The sequence below is a fragment of the Anolis sagrei genome, chromosome 5 (assembly GCF_037176765.1).
Source record: "Anolis sagrei isolate rAnoSag1 chromosome 5, rAnoSag1.mat, whole genome shotgun sequence".
Classification (NCBI taxonomy): domain Eukaryota; kingdom Metazoa; phylum Chordata; class Lepidosauria; order Squamata; family Dactyloidae; genus Anolis; species Anolis sagrei.
In genome coordinates this window covers 158524064-158541218 of record NC_090025.1, presented here as the reverse complement: position 1 = coordinate 158541218, position 17155 = coordinate 158524064, and the positions used below count along the sequence as shown (strand labels likewise).

The 17155-nt window shown below is 46.2% G+C and overlaps 4 protein-coding genes across 4 annotated transcripts; 1 reads left to right on the top strand and 3 right to left on the bottom strand.

The window, feature by feature from the left end:
• Nucleotides 1-4482: 4482 nt before the first annotated feature.
• Nucleotides 4483-5054, bottom strand: LOC132775366 (histone H3). Its single transcript, XM_060776121.2, has one exon. It carries the CDS (start codon nucleotides 5051-5053, stop codon nucleotides 4643-4645), a length of 411 nt encoding a protein of 136 aa, XP_060632104.1. The 5' UTR covers nucleotide 5054; the 3' UTR covers nucleotides 4483-4642.
• Nucleotides 5055-6705: 1651 nt separating this feature from the next.
• On the bottom strand, nucleotides 6706-7339 carry LOC132775367 (histone H2B 7-like). The gene has a single exon (XM_060776123.2). The coding sequence runs from the start codon at nucleotides 7222-7224 to the stop codon at nucleotides 6844-6846; it is 381 nt and encodes a 126-aa protein (XP_060632106.1). The 5' UTR covers nucleotides 7225-7339; the 3' UTR covers nucleotides 6706-6843.
• A 2081-nt stretch (nucleotides 7340-9420) lies between these two features.
• LOC132775368 (histone H1.11R-like) lies at nucleotides 9421-10211 on the bottom strand. Its single transcript, XM_060776124.2, has one exon. It carries the CDS (start codon nucleotides 10161-10163, stop codon nucleotides 9462-9464), a length of 702 nt encoding a protein of 233 aa, XP_060632107.2. The 5' UTR covers nucleotides 10164-10211; the 3' UTR covers nucleotides 9421-9461.
• Nucleotides 10212-13458: 3247 nt separating this feature from the next.
• Nucleotides 13459-14614, top strand: LOC132776033 (histone H3). Its single transcript, XM_067468392.1, has one exon. The coding sequence runs from the start codon at nucleotides 13492-13494 to the stop codon at nucleotides 13900-13902; it is 411 nt and encodes a 136-aa protein (XP_067324493.1). The 5' UTR covers nucleotides 13459-13491; the 3' UTR covers nucleotides 13903-14614.
• Nucleotides 14615-17155: the final 2541 nt, after the last annotated feature.

Below are 17155 nucleotides of genomic sequence, written 5' to 3'. Positions count from 1 at the left end.
GACCCGAAATGAAAGGAGAAGCCTTTGCCTTTGTCTGTGTATTTGTGTTTATTGTATTTCATTGTAGCAAGGCAGTGAAAGTTTGCCTGTGTCTATTTATATGCTCTAATGTACTCTGAGTCACCTTGGGGAGAAGGGCAGAATACAAATAAAGTGTTGCTATTGTTATTATTATTATTATTATTATTATTATTATTATTATTATTAGGGGGTCCCCGGTGGTGCAGCGGCGAGTTAAACTGCTAAGCTGAACATGCTGACTGGAAGGTCAGCAGTTCAAATCTGGGGAGCGGGGTGAGCTCCTGTTGTTAGCCTCAGCTTCTGCCAACCTAGCAGTTTGAAAACATACAAATATAAGTAGATCAATAGGTACCGCTTCTGCAGGAAAGTAACAACACTCCATGCTCATGTTGTAGATCAATAGGTATTGCTTCGTTGGGAAGGTAACGGTGCTCCATGCAGTCATGCTGGCCACGACCTTGGAGGTGTCTATGGACAACACCAGCTCTTGGCTTAGAAATGGAGATGAGCACAAGCCCTCAGAGTCAGACACAAATAGCATTAATGTCCGGGGAAACCTTTACCATTACTTACCAGAAATTTCCTTTTTGTGGCTGCCACAAACTATGTCAAATTGGTTGAGACTCTATGAGATAGTCACAGAAAAACTATAGCAAAATATGCTACAGGATGTCCTGTAAAAACTGCAAGTGTTTGCAGTTTAATAATTTTTTTCCATGTTTTTATGATAGAGCCAATTAGGAAATGGCATTTAAAACCCTGGAACAAAATCGGGCAGACATGGCCAAACTTTGACCCCTCCAAGTGTTTTGGACTGCAACTCCCACAATTCCTAACAGCCTACCAGCTGTTAGGAATTGTGGGAGTTGCAGTCCAAAACATCTGGAGGTCCAAAGTTTGCCCATTCCTGGTGTAGTGTAACAATTACCAAAGATCCCTATGCCCCCAGGAAGCATTTGGTAGCAACCACTACAGGTGCCACCATGTTTATTTCCCCTTCATGATTTTCCACTATTATTGTGGTGAATGGAAAGTGTGGGTGGTTTTGCAGACCCAGCTGCAACCCAGACAAGAGGGGGATGGCAGTGTCAGCCTTTGCCTGGGCACCAAAGCCCTGGCAGCTCACCAAGGAGGCACCTGGCATGGTCCTTATCACAGGAACACATCAGAACAGATACTCATATCGGTCTCGCTGCACAAGCAGCAGGTGGCAAGTTGCAGCTTCCCAAAGCCCCTGTTTAAAGGGTGGCATTTTGAGGGAGCTGGGCTGATTGCAGGGATAAAACAGAGACAGAAAGAGACATCTTCCCCAGTGATGTCTAGCCATGCAAACACTTCTGGACTTGTGAGACCAAGGAGTCGAGGGTGCAGTCGTGAATGAGAAAATCTGCAGACAACGATGTGGTGATTTTGCTGTGTGAAAAGTTCCAAAATACAGCAAAATAAGTATAGTCATATCTCTTTTCTCATATATCTCAGGCCCGTAGCCAGGATTTCAATTCGGGGGGGGCTGAATTTTTTTCGGGGGGGGGGGTTGGGGGGGGCTGAGTTTCAGGGGGGGGCTGAGTCTGAGTGAAAGAGGGTCTACCCTAGCAAACCTTTTGTATCGTTACCCCAATACCCCCATGCATATGGGATATATTGAGTATGGTGATCAGATCATGATATGAATAAACATAACAGTTTAAATAATGCACCAGTAAGGCCTTTTCGCGAACCACCATGAGAATTTGTGGGGGGGGGGGGGCTGAAACCCCTCAGCCCCCCCCCCCCCCCAGCTACATGCCTGAGGCCCCATCTACACCGGCATATAATAATGCAGTTTCAAAAGCAGTTTTAACAACATTACTGGGTTGCCGCGAGTTTTCCAGACTCCATGGCCATGTCCCAGAAGCATTCTCTCCTGACATTTCTCCCACATCTGTGGTAGGCATCCTCGGAGGCTGTGAGGTCTGTTGGAAACTAAAGTGAGGTTTATATATCTGTGGGATGTCCACGGTGGGAGAAAGAACTCTTCACCAAGCACTTTACATGACTGAATTTGATTATTGTTGTTTTATACCTGCAGCTATTATTGTATTTTAGTGATTTTTTTCCCCAAGGGTTTTTGTGAAGTGAGATATGTATGTTGGCTGTTATTGTTTCTGCAATTTTTGTATTTTATGTGGGTTGTTGCAGTTTTTTTCGGGCTATATGGCCATGTTCTAGAGGCATTCTCTCCTGATGTTTCACCTGCATCTATGGCAAGCATCCTCAGAGGTAGTGAGGTCTACAGACCTCCTGTAAAAGACCTCTGTAGACCTCACAACCTCTGAGGATGCTTGCCATAGATGCAGGCGAAACGTCAGGAGAGAATGCCTCTAGAACATGGTCTTATAGCCCAAAAAAACCTACAACAACCTAGTGATTCCAGCCATGAAAGCCTTCGACAATACATTGTATTTTATGTATTTGCATCTTTCAGTGTTTTGTAAGCCACCTGAGTCTCTCTGGGAGATGGTGACGGAGTATAAATAAGATTTATTTATTTATTTACTCTCTGTTTAAGGCAAGTGTATCTGTTGCAATTGGCCATTTTGATTGGCACTGAATGGCCTTGCAGTTTCAAAGCCTTGCTGGCTGCTGGCTGAGGGGAATCCTTAGTTGGGAGGTATTATATTAGTCTACACTGCCACATAATGCAGTTCAACTGCCATCTATGGCAATGTAAATGGGGCTTCAAGCTATGGAAGCAGATACGTCCATATGAGCACTTTGTAAATTAAATACAGATTGAATAAACAACCAATTCAAACATACCTGCACTGTGCTAATAATACAATAGATTGTGTGGTAGTAATATAATATATTGTATTTACATATTACTTCTAATCCGCTCTGAGACCCCTTCGGGGTGAAAAGGGCGGCATATAGATATCGTAAATAAATAAACAAAAACATTTCAAAACTTCTTGCATTTTTTCCAAAGTTCATATAAAAAGGGCTATTTCTTTCACCACCTCCCTTTTCTTTTACTTTGTTACACTTACAGAATTAGACTTCTTTAGCTGCATCTACACTGTGGAATTAACACAATTTGACACCACTTGAACTGACAGAGTTCCCTTGTTGTTATTGTACTGCGACGGTTCCAGCTATGGAGCTCTGGGAGTTGTAATTTGGGGAAGGCCCTGCACTCTTTGGCCTTGTGAAACTACAAATCCCAGGGTTCCCTGGCATTGAGCCATGGCAGTTTTGAAGTGGTGCCATTCATGCTGCACTCCGAGACTCTCCGGCCTAGGCAAACGCTCCGGATAATTGCCCCAATACCACCGCTCAGCCTCCACATTTCTTCCTCCTCCCATCTCATCCGGGTAACTCAGGGATTCTTCTGCAAAGCAGAAGACAAAAAAGCGCGGGCATTCTCCCCGTTTGAAACCCACCAATCAGAATCAGCCTCGCAGTGCATGCCTTCTGATTGGAGCGTTCTATCGCGGGGTTCTCTTGCCATTGGTCGAACTGATAAAGTGACATACAAAGGTTAGGCCACTCTGAATGCAGCCCCCAAATGTTTATGGGGCTCCAATCCTATAAATCCTAGTAAAGTCTTAAATAAAGATACTAGATCTCCTTTGAACGTGGAAAGCTAAGCAGGGTTAGCGTGGGATAGTACTTGGATGGGAGACCGTCAACAGAAACCAGGTGATGTAGGCGAGATTTCAGAGGGAGAGGTTGACAAGCCACTTCCTTCTTGAATGAAGGTACGAAGACACAGATAAGTGACAATATTGATGTGCCTTTCTGACTTTTGGCTTCACCGAACAACTCCCAGGACTCCCTATAGCATTGAGAAATAGCAGTTTAAAATAGTGCCCCCTTTGCAATTGTTTAGTGGTACGGAATTCTAGGAATTAGTTTGGCGCTCCATGTAGTCATGCCGGCCACATGACCTTGGAGGTGTCTACGAGCAACGCCGGCTCTTAGGCTTAGAAATGGGAGATGAGCACCAACCCCAAAGTCGGACACGACTGGACTTGAATGTCAAGGGGAAAACCTTTACTATAGTTTGACGAGGCACCAGCAGGGAAAGTTCTTGGGAAACTTCAACTCTCGGGATTCCATAGCATTGAGACCCAAGGTACTTTAAAAGTCTCCAAATGCTATTGATTCACTTTCAAACATTACCTCTTAAAGAAAACGTCCCTGGGTAAATCTACATCAAGCATGGGCCAACTTAGGCCCTCCAGGTGTTTTGGACTTCAACTCCCATCATTCCCAATAGCCTCAGGCCCTATCTTTTCCCCCTCAGCCGCTTAAGCATGTTAGAATGTTGAGGCTGGCCAATCAGAAACTGTATGCAAATTAGTACGTCGAGATAACTCAGAGGGTCCAAGTTGGCCCATGCATGAGCTATCTAATTTGCATACGAGTTCTGATTGGCCGGCCTGAACACTGCTTATACACAAGAAACAAGCAGCTATGTATTGATATGTACTTATATTCAATGGGATTTTTACAGCCCAATATTAGCGTATGCAAGCGAAGAAGCGCCTTCAGCTCCTTCGCCGAGGAAGTGGTGGCTCTGAAAAGAGCCTTTGGGTCCGTTCTTTGTAGTTAGTGAAGGGTGCAGATGCGGGGGCGCCTAGGCCCTCTCCCCGCGGATACGGCGGGCCAGCTGGATGTCCTTGGGCATGATGGTGACACGCTTGGCGTGGATGGCGCACAGGTTGGTGTCTTCAAAGAGCCCCACCAAGTAAGCCTCGCTGGCCTCCTGCAGCGCCATCACGGCCGAGCTCTGGAAGCGCAGGTCCGTCTTGAAGTCCTGCGCGATCTCCCTCACCAGGCGCTGGAAGGGCAGCTTCCGAATCAGCAGCTCGGTGGACTTCTGGTAGCGCCGGATCTCGCGCAGGGCCACAGTCCCCGGGCGGTAGCGGTGAGGCTTCTTCACGCCGCCCGTGGCCGGAGCGCTCTTCCTCGCCGCCTTGGTGGCCAGCTGCTTCCGCGGCGCTTTCCCACCCGTCGACTTCCGCGCTGTTTGCTTCGTCCGCGCCATCTCTGACTCTGAGAAAACAGAACTGAAAACTCCCGCGCCGATGGGTTTCTTTTATACACTGCTTCTCGCCTCTGATTGGCTGCTACTGCGAAGTCTCCCGTTTCTGATTGGTTCCACTTAGGCACGCTAGTATTTCATTGGACAGTTTGAAAACGCGCGCGGTGGTTTTTGCACATTGTGATTGGTTCGCCTTCTCGCTCTTGCGTGACGTAGCCTTGCAAACTCCTTTAGCCCCCCCCCAAGTGCCTCAACAAGAGGCATTTTCAAGTGGGCAGTTAATTCCCTCGCAAATATGCATTATAAGTAGGTTCTTGTGGGTTTTTTCGGGCTATATGGCCATGTTCTAGAGGCATTTCTCCTGACGTTTCGCCTGCATCTATGGCAAGCATCCTCTGAGGATGAAATGCCTCTAGAACATGGCCATATAGTCCGAAAAAACCCACAAGAACCTAGTGATTCCAGCCATGAAAGCCTTCGACAATACATGTATTATAAGATTGTGGAGGGGGAAAATCCCGTTCTATTCCTACACATCTTAAATATCACCCTCCTATTTAAATAATAATCCATCGAGAGCTCTTTGGCTTGGGGTCAACAGTAAAGGCGCTTTGGAAAGAATATTTTGTAGGTTTTCTCAATAATTATCAAGGTTTTTGTGTTTTTTATATAAGGTTGAGCTCAGAATTATATAAGGTTGAGCTCAGAATTGGAGTTAGAACAGTAAAGGCGCTTTGGAAAGAATATTTTGTAGGTTTTCCTCAATAATTTTCAAGGTTTTTCTGTTTTTATATAAGACTTTTTGTGAGAGCTCTGTAAATTTGGGTTAGAACAGTAAAGCCGGTTTGGAAAGAATATTTTGTAGGTTTTCTCAATTATCATTTTTGTGGGTTTTTTATATAAGGTTGAGCTCTGAATTGGGGTTAGAAAAGTAAAGCCGCTTTGGAAAGAATCTTTTGTAGGTTTTCTCAATAATTCTCAAGGTTTTTAATAATTATCAAGGTTAAAAAAAGGTTGAGCACTATTGAGGTTAGAACAGTAAAGCTGCTTTGGAAAGAATATTTTGTAGGCTTCCTCAATAATTATCAAGGATTTTAATATTTTTTTTGTTTTTATATAATATTTTTGTGTGTATATTTATATGTAAAAGGATGTAATATGTGAAATGCTCATAAATATCAAGGTTTTGTATATCTTTTTATGTGAACGTCTGTGGATGTAATAAGGAGGAAAAAAATCAGTCCCTTTTGCGCGCAGCGATTGGATAAAAACCGCCGGGGAGCCTCCTTGAGTTGACCAATCACAGCAAAAGGCGGGAATTTCAAAATTGCATTATTTTTGCTGCACAGCTTTGCTTCAAAACTAATGATCTGCCAATCACAGGCGCTCTTGCTTCTTTATATGCATCTATTGCAGTATTATTTTATTCTGTGGTTAGACAAGGCTTGGGTCAACTTTGGGCCATCTAGGAGTTTTGGACTCCAACTCCCAGCATTCCTAACAGCCTCAGGCCCTTTCCTTTTCCCCCTCAGCCGCTTAAGCGGCTGAGGGGGAAAAGGAAGGGGCCTGAGGCTGTTAGGAATGCTGGGAGTTGGAGTCCAAATCTCCTGGAGGGTCCGAGTCTGATATTCGCGGACTTTAGCATCGCTGGCTTGTAAAAGGAAGTAAATAATAAGTTTGTGGCCTTTTATTTTAACTTGAAGGCACAACAGCAAGAAACATGACGTCAGCTCTTTCTGGAAGCTGTGAGTGGCTCTTAAAAGAGCCTTTGGGTTCAGTGTGCGGGGCAAGGCTTACTTGGAGCTTGTGTACTTGGTGACCGCCTTGGTGCCCTCAGAGACGGCGTGCTTGGCCAGCTCTCCCGGCAGCAAGAGCCGCACGGCCGTCTGGATCTCGCGAGAGGTGATGGTGGAGCGCTTGTTGTAATGCGCCAGGCGGGTGGCCTCCCCGGCGATGCGCTCGAAGACGTCGTTGACAAAAGAGTTCATGATACTCATGGCCTTGGAGGAGATTCCCGTGTCCGGGTGGACCTGCTTGAGGACTTTGTACACGTAGATGGAATAGCTCTCCTTCCTCACCTTCTTGCGCTTCTTGTCGCCTTTCTTGTGAGTCTTGGTCACGGCTTTTTTGGAGCCTTTCTTCGAGACAGGCACGGACTTCGCTGGCTCCGGCATCTTGGACGCTGCGACGGACTCCGAGCTACTGCCCGAACAAAGGGAGGCAGCGCTTTATATATGAGAGTGTATGCAAATGAGAGCATTGCAGCTCTGCTTTCCTATTGGATGGGAAGCAGACTCGAACGCTTGGGTCTTTCCTGATTGGGCGAGCGTATCCCTAGCGTCCATTGGATGTTTTACTCCAACGTTTGGAGGATCCTTTCCTATTGGATGAGAAGTAGAGACTTATTTTCTTTTTTGTTGATCAAATTAGTAATGCTAAGGTCTTATTGGGAGTGGCAATCTAACATTATGGAGCTAACAAAATTGCAACTATTCATCTATAGCCACTGAATATTTAGAATTATAGAGTTGGAAGAGACCTCATGGGCCATCCAGTCCAACCCCCTGCCAAGAAGCAGGAATATTGCATTCAAATCACCCCTGACAGATGGCCATCCAGCCTCTGTTCAAAAGCTTCCAAAGAAGGAGCCTCCACCATACTCCGGGGCAGAGAGTTCCACTGCTGAATGGCTCTCACAGTCAGGAAGTTCTTCCTTTATTAAGTTATTAATTTACTATATTTATATACCGACCCTCTCAGCCCGCAGGCGACTCGGAGCGGTTCACAGTTGGTACCAAGACCGTGTAATACAATTAAAAACATTAAAATATTATAAAACCATAGCAAATTCAATAGCAAACATTTCTCCTGTATATGACAAATTCATTTATGTCGTGAGGGCTGACTTATTTTCGACCCGAGCACTCGAGTTCGTCCTGATTGGGTGAACGAATCCCTAGCGTCCATTGAGTGTTTTTAACATCAACGTCTAGAAGAGAGCAAATCAGAAGTCACACCAGCCTGGAGAGGAGACCACCCATTGGACAATATACCATCGCCTGGAGGAGAACCAATCAGAAGTAACACCAGAAAGGAGAGGGGACCGGCCATTGGACAATATACCAACGTCTGGAGGGGAGCCAATCAGAAGTCACACCAGCCTGGAGAAGAGGCCAACCATTGGACAATATCGAGAGGCATGTTCATTGACAAAAATAAGCGCTTTTGACATTTCTTTGACATGTCTCCAACGCCAATAAGGGTCTGGGACTGTATTTGAAATGAAATATGTACCATTGCGCGCCATGTAAGATAAAACGCGGGAATTGTGGGACACATGAGTGCTTACAACTTTTGGGGAGATGTGAGATAGGGCCCTTCCTCCGGGTGTTTTGGACTCCAACTCCTAACAGCCTCGGGTCCCTTCCTTTCCCCCCTCAGCCACTTAAGCATGTTAGAAAGTTGAGGCGAAGTCGAGATAGCTCATGCATGGGCCAACTTGGGCCCTCTATCCAGGTGATGTGGACTTCAACTCCCGCCATTCCTAACAGCCTCGGGCCCCTTCCTTTTCCCCCTCAGCCGCTGAAGCGGCTGAGGGGGAAAAGGAAAGGGCCTGAGGCTGTTCGGAATGGCGGGAGTTGAAGTCCACATCTAGACTGGGCCCAAGTTTGCCCATGACTGCTCCATCCACCAATCAGAAGGCACGCACTGGGAGGCTGGCTTCTGATTGGTGGATTTCACAAGCCGGGAGAAAGCTCCCGTGGCTGTTAGGAATGGTAGGAGTTGAGTCCAAAACACCTAGACTGGGCCCAAGTTTGCCCATGCCTGTTCCATACACCAATCGGAAGGCGCGCACTGGGAGTGCTGGCTTCCGATTGGTGGATTTCACAAGCCGGGAGAAAGAGCTTGTGGCTGTTAGGAATAGTAGGCGTTGGGAGTCCAAAACACCTAGACTGGGCCCAAGTTTGCCCATGCCTATTCCATACACCAATCGGAAGGCGCGCACTGGGAGTGCTGGCTTCCGATTGGTGAATTTCACAAGCCGGGAGAAAGAGCTTGTGGCTGTTAGGAATGGTGGGACTTGGAAGTCCAAAACCTCAAGAGGGCCCAAACATCTAGACTGGGCCCAAGTTTGCCCATGCCTGTTCCATACACCAATCGGAAGGCGCGCACTGGGAGTGCTGGCTTCTGATTGGTGGATTTCACAAGCCGGGAGAAAGGGCTTGTGGCTGTTAGGAATGGTGTGACTTGAAAGTCCGAAGCACCTTAAGTTGTCCCATGCCTGGTCTGAAGTGATTTCGTATGGAATATAGAGAGAACAGCTCTTTTCTGGAGGGAGTGGGTGGCTCTTAAAAGAGCCTTTGGGTTTTCTTCAAGGAGGTGGAAGAGGAGGCGGCAGAGGGAAGAAGGCCTACTTCCTCTTGGGCGCCGCCCGCTTGCCACCTTTCCCGGCCGCCTTGGCCTTCCCCGCCGCCTTGGGCTTGGCCGATTTGGGCTTCCCGGGCCGAGCCTTGGCGGGGCTCTTGGCCACCTTCTTGGGCTTGACGGGCTTGGCTTTCTTGGGGCTCTTGGCAGCGGCGGACTTCTTAGCCGCGGGCTTTTTGGGCTTCTTGGGGCTCTTCTTCGCCGCGGAGGCAGAGGAAACGGCTTTCTTGGGCTTCTTAGCAGCGGCAGCGGGCTTCTTGGCCTTGGCGGCGGGCTTCCTCCCTGCCTTAGCGGGGGCCTTCCTCTTGGGCGCCGCCGCCTTCTCTTTGCCGCTGCCCTCGGCCTTCTTCCCGATCTTGAAAGACCCCGAGGCGCCGATGCCTTTGGTGTGCACCAGCGTGCCTTTGTTGACCAGGCTCTTGAGGCCCAGCTTGATGCGGCTGTTGTTCTTCTCCACGTCGTACCCTCCTGCCGCCAAGGCCTTCTTCAGAGCCGCCAGGGAGACGCCTTTGCGTTCCTTGGAGGCCGCCACGGCCTTGGTGAGCAGCTCCGTCACGCTGGGGCCGGACGCCTTGCGAGGCTTCGCGGGGGCTTTCTTCGCCTTCTTCGCCGGCGCTTTCGGCGCTGCCACAGGCGCAGAGGCCGCCGCCGAAGCGGTCGCCGAAGCGGCGGGAGCGGTTTCAGACATCACTGTCGCAAAACAGGAGCGCGAGAAGAAAAGAGAAAGCAAACACTCAACGACACTTCCAACAAGTGAGCCCAACTAGGTCAGGCGCCGTTTATTTATAGAGCGGCGGCGCTTCCTGATTGGTCGCCGCCAAGCCACGCCCCCTCGCGGGCAAGAAGGCGCTCCGCCATCCGCTCAGGTTGTGTTTCTTTGGAGGGAATAAAGTGCGAATTTCTCACCAAACACGACACGCATCCGCGCGGTCTTTCCACGCGAGGGAAGGGCGAGGGGTGCCCTGCGTGGGTCCCGCGCCTGGAAGGGATGCGTGGAAGGGATCGCTTTGAAAAGGGCTCCCGAGCCGCTCCTGCACCATCCCGGAGACCCTCCAAGGAGCGAAAGTTTTGTTTTTCTTCCTAAATTCAAGCTCTGCGAGGGGCAAAACCCACGGGAAACCCACGCAGGTGGCTCCTCCGGAGTGTGCCCTCGGGGACAGGGTGGAAAGCGAGCCTCGGGAGCCCTTTCCGTGGTCGCGAGTGGGGTTGGAAGGGACGGAGGTAACACAGGCTTCTGCAAAGGAGAGGCACCATTGCTAATCAGGCGAGGCCCCATTAAAGTGCAACAGCATTCATTTCGAGCAGGCATGGGCCAACTTAGGCCTTCCAGGTGCTTTGGACTCCAACTCCCAGCATTCCTAACAGCCTCAGGCCCCTTCCTTTTCCCCCTCAGCCGCTTAAGCGTAGTCAGTTTGACACCACTTCTACTGCCATGGCTCAAGGCTATGGAGTTTCACAAGGTCTTCTTGAGGCTGGTGGTGCCTTGACCAAACTACAAATCCCACGACTCCTTAGCACACCTATACATAGCAAAGAGGTGTCCCAGCTGCATTAATTTGACAGGCAGCAGCTCCAAATCAATAAAAATATAGGAAAAGGTCCATTCATAAGCCTTAAGGCAGGTATATTTAGTATTTAGAGGAAGGCTTATTGAACTCAGTGGAGTTCACGATCGAAAGCTATATGGAACATTTTCAGCACTGTTCAGAGAAAGATCTATTGAATTCAGTAGGGCTTGCTCCCCAGTTTATAAAACATCACAGTGCAGCAAAACCTCTACTTTTAGTATTATTTATTTATTTATTTATTTATTATTGTATCTATCTATGTCAACCAGATTGATAACTAGGAAATAGAGGGAGAAAATGTGGAGGCTGTGACAGACTTTGTATTTCTAGGTGGAAAGATTACTGCAGACGCAGACCGCAGCCAGGAAATCAGGAAACACTTACTTCTTGGGAAGAGAGCAATGGCCAATCTCAATAAGATAGTGAAGAGTAGAGACATCACACTGGCAACAAAGACCCGCATAGTTAAAGCAATGATATTCCCTGTCCTCACCTACGGATGTGAGCGCTGGACCATAGGGAAGGCTGAGCAAAGGAAGATAGATGCTTTTGAACTGTGGTGTTGGAGGAAAATTCTGAGAGTGCCTTGGACCGCGAGATGATCAAACCAGTCCATACTTCAGGAAATAAAGCCCGACTGCTCATTGGAGGGAAGGATTGTAGAGGCAAAGTTGAAGTACTTTGGCCACATCATGAGAAGAAAGGAAAGCTTAGAGAAGACATGCTGGGGAAAGTGGAAGGAAAAAGGAAGAAGGGCCCACCAAGGACAAGATGGATGGATACCATCCTTGAAACGACTGGCTTGACCTTGAAGGAGCTGGGGGTGGTGACGATTCACTGAGAGCTTTGGCATGGGCCGGTCAATGAGGCCACGAAGAGTCGGAAGCGACTGAACGAATGAACAACTACAAATCAATCTATATATAGTGTATGTGTGTGTGTGTGTGTGTGTGTGTGTGTGTATATATATACAGACACACACATATATATATACACACACACATATAAACATACACTAGCCATCCCCTGACACGCATTGCTGTGGCCCAGTCTGTGTATATGTGTGTATATATGTGTGTATATGTGTGTACATTTGTGTTTGCATATATATGTGTGTGGTTTTGCATATGCGATGTAATGTATTTTTTGTTTTTTGCCTTTTTAAGTCTCTTCTGCTGTTTTTTAGTGTTTTTATGAGTGATCGTCACTCATTGGCCTGATAGGTTTATTGTGTCCAAATATGGTGGCAATTCATCCAGTGGTTTTTGAGTTATGTTAATCCCACAAGCAAACATTACATTTTTATTTATATAGATATATAGTCATAATATTTTATTGTTACTATATATATATTGTATTTTCGAAGGCTTTCATGGCTGGAATCACAGGGTTGTTGTAAGTTTTCCAGGCTGTGTGGCCATGTTCCAGAAGCATTCTCTCCTGACATTTCACTCACATCCATGGCAAGCATTTTCAGAAGTAGATTATTATTATACCTACCACTGGTTTTGAGCAAACAACTCCAAAAGACAATCATTTCAGCAGCTTTGCAAACACAATCCCCTAATATTAGAATTAGTTAGTTATTATTATTATTATATCTATATATCATTTTATTTTTATTATATATATTTATTATTATATCTACCACTGGCTCCTAACAACCAACTCCAAAAGACAATCATTTCATCAACTTTGCAAGCATGATCCCCTATTATTATCATTATTATCTATATCCATAATATTTTATTATTACTACATATGTGTGTATGTGTCTCTGAACAATCAGCTCTAAAAGCCAGTCATTTCAGCGGCTTGCAAGCATGATTCCCTAATATTGGTATTATTATTTATATTATATCTATCTATATAAAGTATTAATACTTTATCATTACTATGTTGTTGTTGTTGTTGTTGTTGTTATTATTATTATTATTATTATTATTATTATTATATCTTCCACTGGCTCTTAACAATCAATTCCAAAAGACAATTTCAGCAGTTTTACAAGAACGATCCTGTAATATTAGTAGTATTTTATTATTATATATATATCCTTAATATTTTATTATTACTATATTATTATTATTATTATTATTATTATTATTAATTATTATATCTACTACTGGCTCTGAACAATCAACTCGAAAAAACGATCATTTCAGCGGCTTGCAAGCAAGATCTCGGTTAGGGATTAAACCTCCCTGCGTCTGTTTTGTTTTTCAAGCAATTGGCAAAAATCAAGGCGGTGCTTTTCTCCCCGCAGCTAAAAGCGCGCGAGTTTTGAAACCCGGACATTCCTCCAATGAGAATAGTCGCTTTTTAGTTCCAGCCAATCAGAAGGCGGAGAGGGCTGGCTTATAAATACAGCCGCGCGCCGCCAAAGCTGACAGTCTGAGTTTGGAAAGCGTAGTGTGAGGAGGTGTTTAAGGATTTGAAGGGAGAGTGATGGCGCGAACGAAGCAAACAGCGCGGAAGTCGACGGGTGGGAAAGCGCCGCGGAAGCAGCTGGCCACCAAGGCGGCAAGGAAGAGCGCCCCGGCCACGGGCGGCGTGAAGAAGCCTCACCGCTACCGCCCGGGGACCGTGGCCTTGCGCGAGATCCGGCGCTACCAGAAGTCCACCGAGCTGCTGATTCGGAAGCTGCCCTTCCAGCGCCTGGTGAGGGAGATCGCGCAGGACTTCAAGACGGACCTGCGCTTCCAGAGCTCGGCCGTGATGGCGCTGCAAGAGGCCAGCGAGGCTTACTTGGTGGGGCTCTTCGAGGACACCAACCTGTGCGCCATCCACGCCAAGCGTGTCACCATCATGCCCAAGGACATCCAGCTGGCCCGCCGTATCCGCGGGGAGAGGGCCTAGGCGCCCCCGCATCCGCACCCTTCACTAACTACAAAGAACGGACCCAAAGGCTCTTTTCAGAGCCACCACTTCCTCGGCGAAGGAGCTGAAGGCGCTTCTTCCCTTTCATTGGGTCAAACGCTGTCGAGGCTGGCCAATCAGAAACCATATGTAAATTAGTAGGTCGAGATAACTCATGCATGGGGCAACTTAGGCCCTCCAGGTGTTGGACTTAAGCGGCTGAGGGGGAAAAGGCCTTCCTTTGAAGGCCTGAGGCTGTTAGGAATTCTGGGAGTTGGAGTCCACAACACCTGGAGGGCTCAAGTTGCCCCATGCCTGATCTATACTGTAGTTTTAATGCATTTGACACCACTTTAACTGGGACAAGCTTTTCTTTTCAGACCTAACACTTCCTCTGGGAAAGGAGCTGCTTTGCTCTCATATAAACAAAGCGTTTTGCATCCCAAACGAACCTGAGGATGCTTGCCATAGATGCAGGCGAAACGTCAGGAGAAATGCCTCTAGAACATGGCTCTATAGCCCGAAAAAACCCACAAGAACCTGAAATTGATATGGGAAACAGCTAGTTCTGAACATCTTTTGTGGCAAATCGAAGCTGATGCATGACATAGTTGGCTCATGTTTAACTTGTTTTCAATAAGGACTTCAAGATCTTTTTCACACATAGTGTTGAGCCAGGCATTGTCCCCCATGCTGTATCCTTGCATTTCATTTTTTTATGCCTAAGTGCATAAAAATCTTGCATTTGTCCCTTTTGAACTTAATTTTGTTAGTTTTGGCTCATCTCTAATCTGTCAAGATCATTTCGAATTCTGCTCCTGTCTTCTGGAGTATTGGCTATCCTTCCCAATTTGGTGTCATCTGCAAACTTGATGATCATGCTTCTGACCCTTCATCTAAGTCATTAATAAAAATGTTGAACAGAACCTGTTTCCACTCCGAGCCAACCTTTGAAGAAAAGGGAAGACTTTTGCAGTGAGCAGGGGAAAGACATCATGGGGAAGGAGGCTTGTGTCTCCTTTGTGGAGAGAAAAAGCAGGCTGTAAATAAAGCAAATAATAGTCCTGGCCTATGATGTTTTCTCATCAGTTTATTGAAAGGGCACCACACTTGCTGAAATACTTTCAATACTGCACACTCTCAGTTAACTGACAACCCGGTGGCGCAGCGGGTTAAACCCCTGTGCCAGCAGGACTGAAGACTGACAGGTCGCAGGTTCGAATCCGGGGAGAGGCGGATGAGCTCCTTCTAACTCCAGCTCCTCATGCGGGGACATGAGAGAAGCTTCCCACAAGGATGATAAAACATCAAATCATCCAGGCATCCTCTGGGCAACATCCTTGCAGACGGCCAGTTCTCTCACACCAGAAGCGACTTGCAGTTTCTCAAGTCGCTCCTGACATGACAAAAAAAAACCCCAAAAAACTGACAACCCATGGGTATTGGTAAATGCCAGGTAAATGTAGTTTCTAGTTGCTTGATGTTCCCCCCAGCGACAGCAAGAGTATCCCTCTGGGCAGATAAACCAGGAAATCCCAATTGGATGCCCCCCCCCCCCCCCCATGAGGGTCTGCCTCCACGGGCACACCAAGAATGGGCAAATTGGAAGTCCCTGAACAGGCTCAGAAGTGGAGTGGGCAGATCAAAAGACAACCTGGCAAAATGGTACTGCCTAGAAGAATCCTCCACTTTGTGTAACTGTGGAGCAGAACAAACAACTCTGCATTTGTATGCTTGCTCACAATGCCCTGCCTCATGCAGAGAGGAATAAATGCTACAATGAGGTCACTGTTGCCCGTTTTTGATCTTAAATTATTTAGCCACTTGTGCTCATTCTGTTTTTAATCAGTTTTATACTAATTTGTTTATGCAATGCTTTAGAAACAAAATAAAGTTGCTTGAGAATTATTATGTAAAATAGGCCTATTAGCTATACCTCATACTGTACCATAAACTCTGTATTGACTTATTAATATTGAAATACAGCAATTAAAAGCAAGTTAAAACACCAACAAACTTTAATGCAACCATAAATAAAATATTTTATTTTTTATTTAAAGCATTTTTTTTGCTGAATACTTGGGAGTGCCAGTTAACTGAAAGCCTTTTCACTTCCAGGAGACTTTTCCACATTTGAGCATAGACAAAGGATTGTGAATGTTTATAATTTTTTCATTGCTACAAACATCATTCTATAGGCCTTTTTTCCACTCACCTCAGCAGGTGATATGATGTTATATCTGCCCCAGATGCTAAACTTCTCTGATGGTATGAACATACATCCCATGTCTATGATAACATGTGCATAAATAGAATTGGCATTCCTTGCAACATCAGGTAAAAAAAATGTTGGTCATCACAGGGAAAAGTTTAAAAGTCATGTAGGTAGCTATCACATATGGAAAGGTGGCAGTGAAAAGAATTCTAAGCAGGTGAATCTGTAGTTTCAACCAATTCTCCCTTTGGCTTCTATTTGAGTTACAGTTCTCCTCAGCAACAATAAAATGTGATTTAAATCATGTTTTCCTAAGTAAACAATGTGTTCCTGCATGAGTTGGTCTTTCCACTCCATCTGGCAGGCAGCCCATGTAAATAGTCCTCAAAGAGGAACAGTTTAGTTAGCTTAGAATAGTCTGATTGGATGTGTAGAATGGATACTTTTCTACTGCAAGCCTTAATCTTGACTTTAGCTTTTTCCATCTTTATGTGCTGTGTGCTTTGACATCTCTCTCTGCTTGTGTGTCAGGAGAGATGTAGTGATTGGTGTTTTTCCCCCTCTCTTGAAACCTTAGAAGACATGGGTGTTTGAGTAGCTCAGACCCAGTTATTTACTATGAAGAAATGTCATTATTACATTCTATTGTAAATAAACCTTTTCTGACTTTTATAGATTGGACTCTGCATCTCTTGCCTGCCTAAGTTCTTAATTCTTTACAGCCACATCACACGGCACTTCACGCTCTGCTAGCTAGGAGCCCCAGGTGGCACAGTGGGTTAAACCCTTGTGCTGGCAGGACTGAAGACCGACAGGTTAGAGGTTCGAATCCGGAGAGAACACGGATGAGCTCCCTCTGTCAGCTCCAACTCCTCATGCAGGACATGAGAGAAGCCTCCTACAAGGATGCTAAAACATCAAAAAACATCCGCTGGGCAACGTCCTTGCAGACAGCCAATTCTCGCACACCAGAAGTGACTTGCAGTTTCTCAAGTAACTCCTGACATGAAAAAAAAGCTGTCAGCTAAATGCTCAACT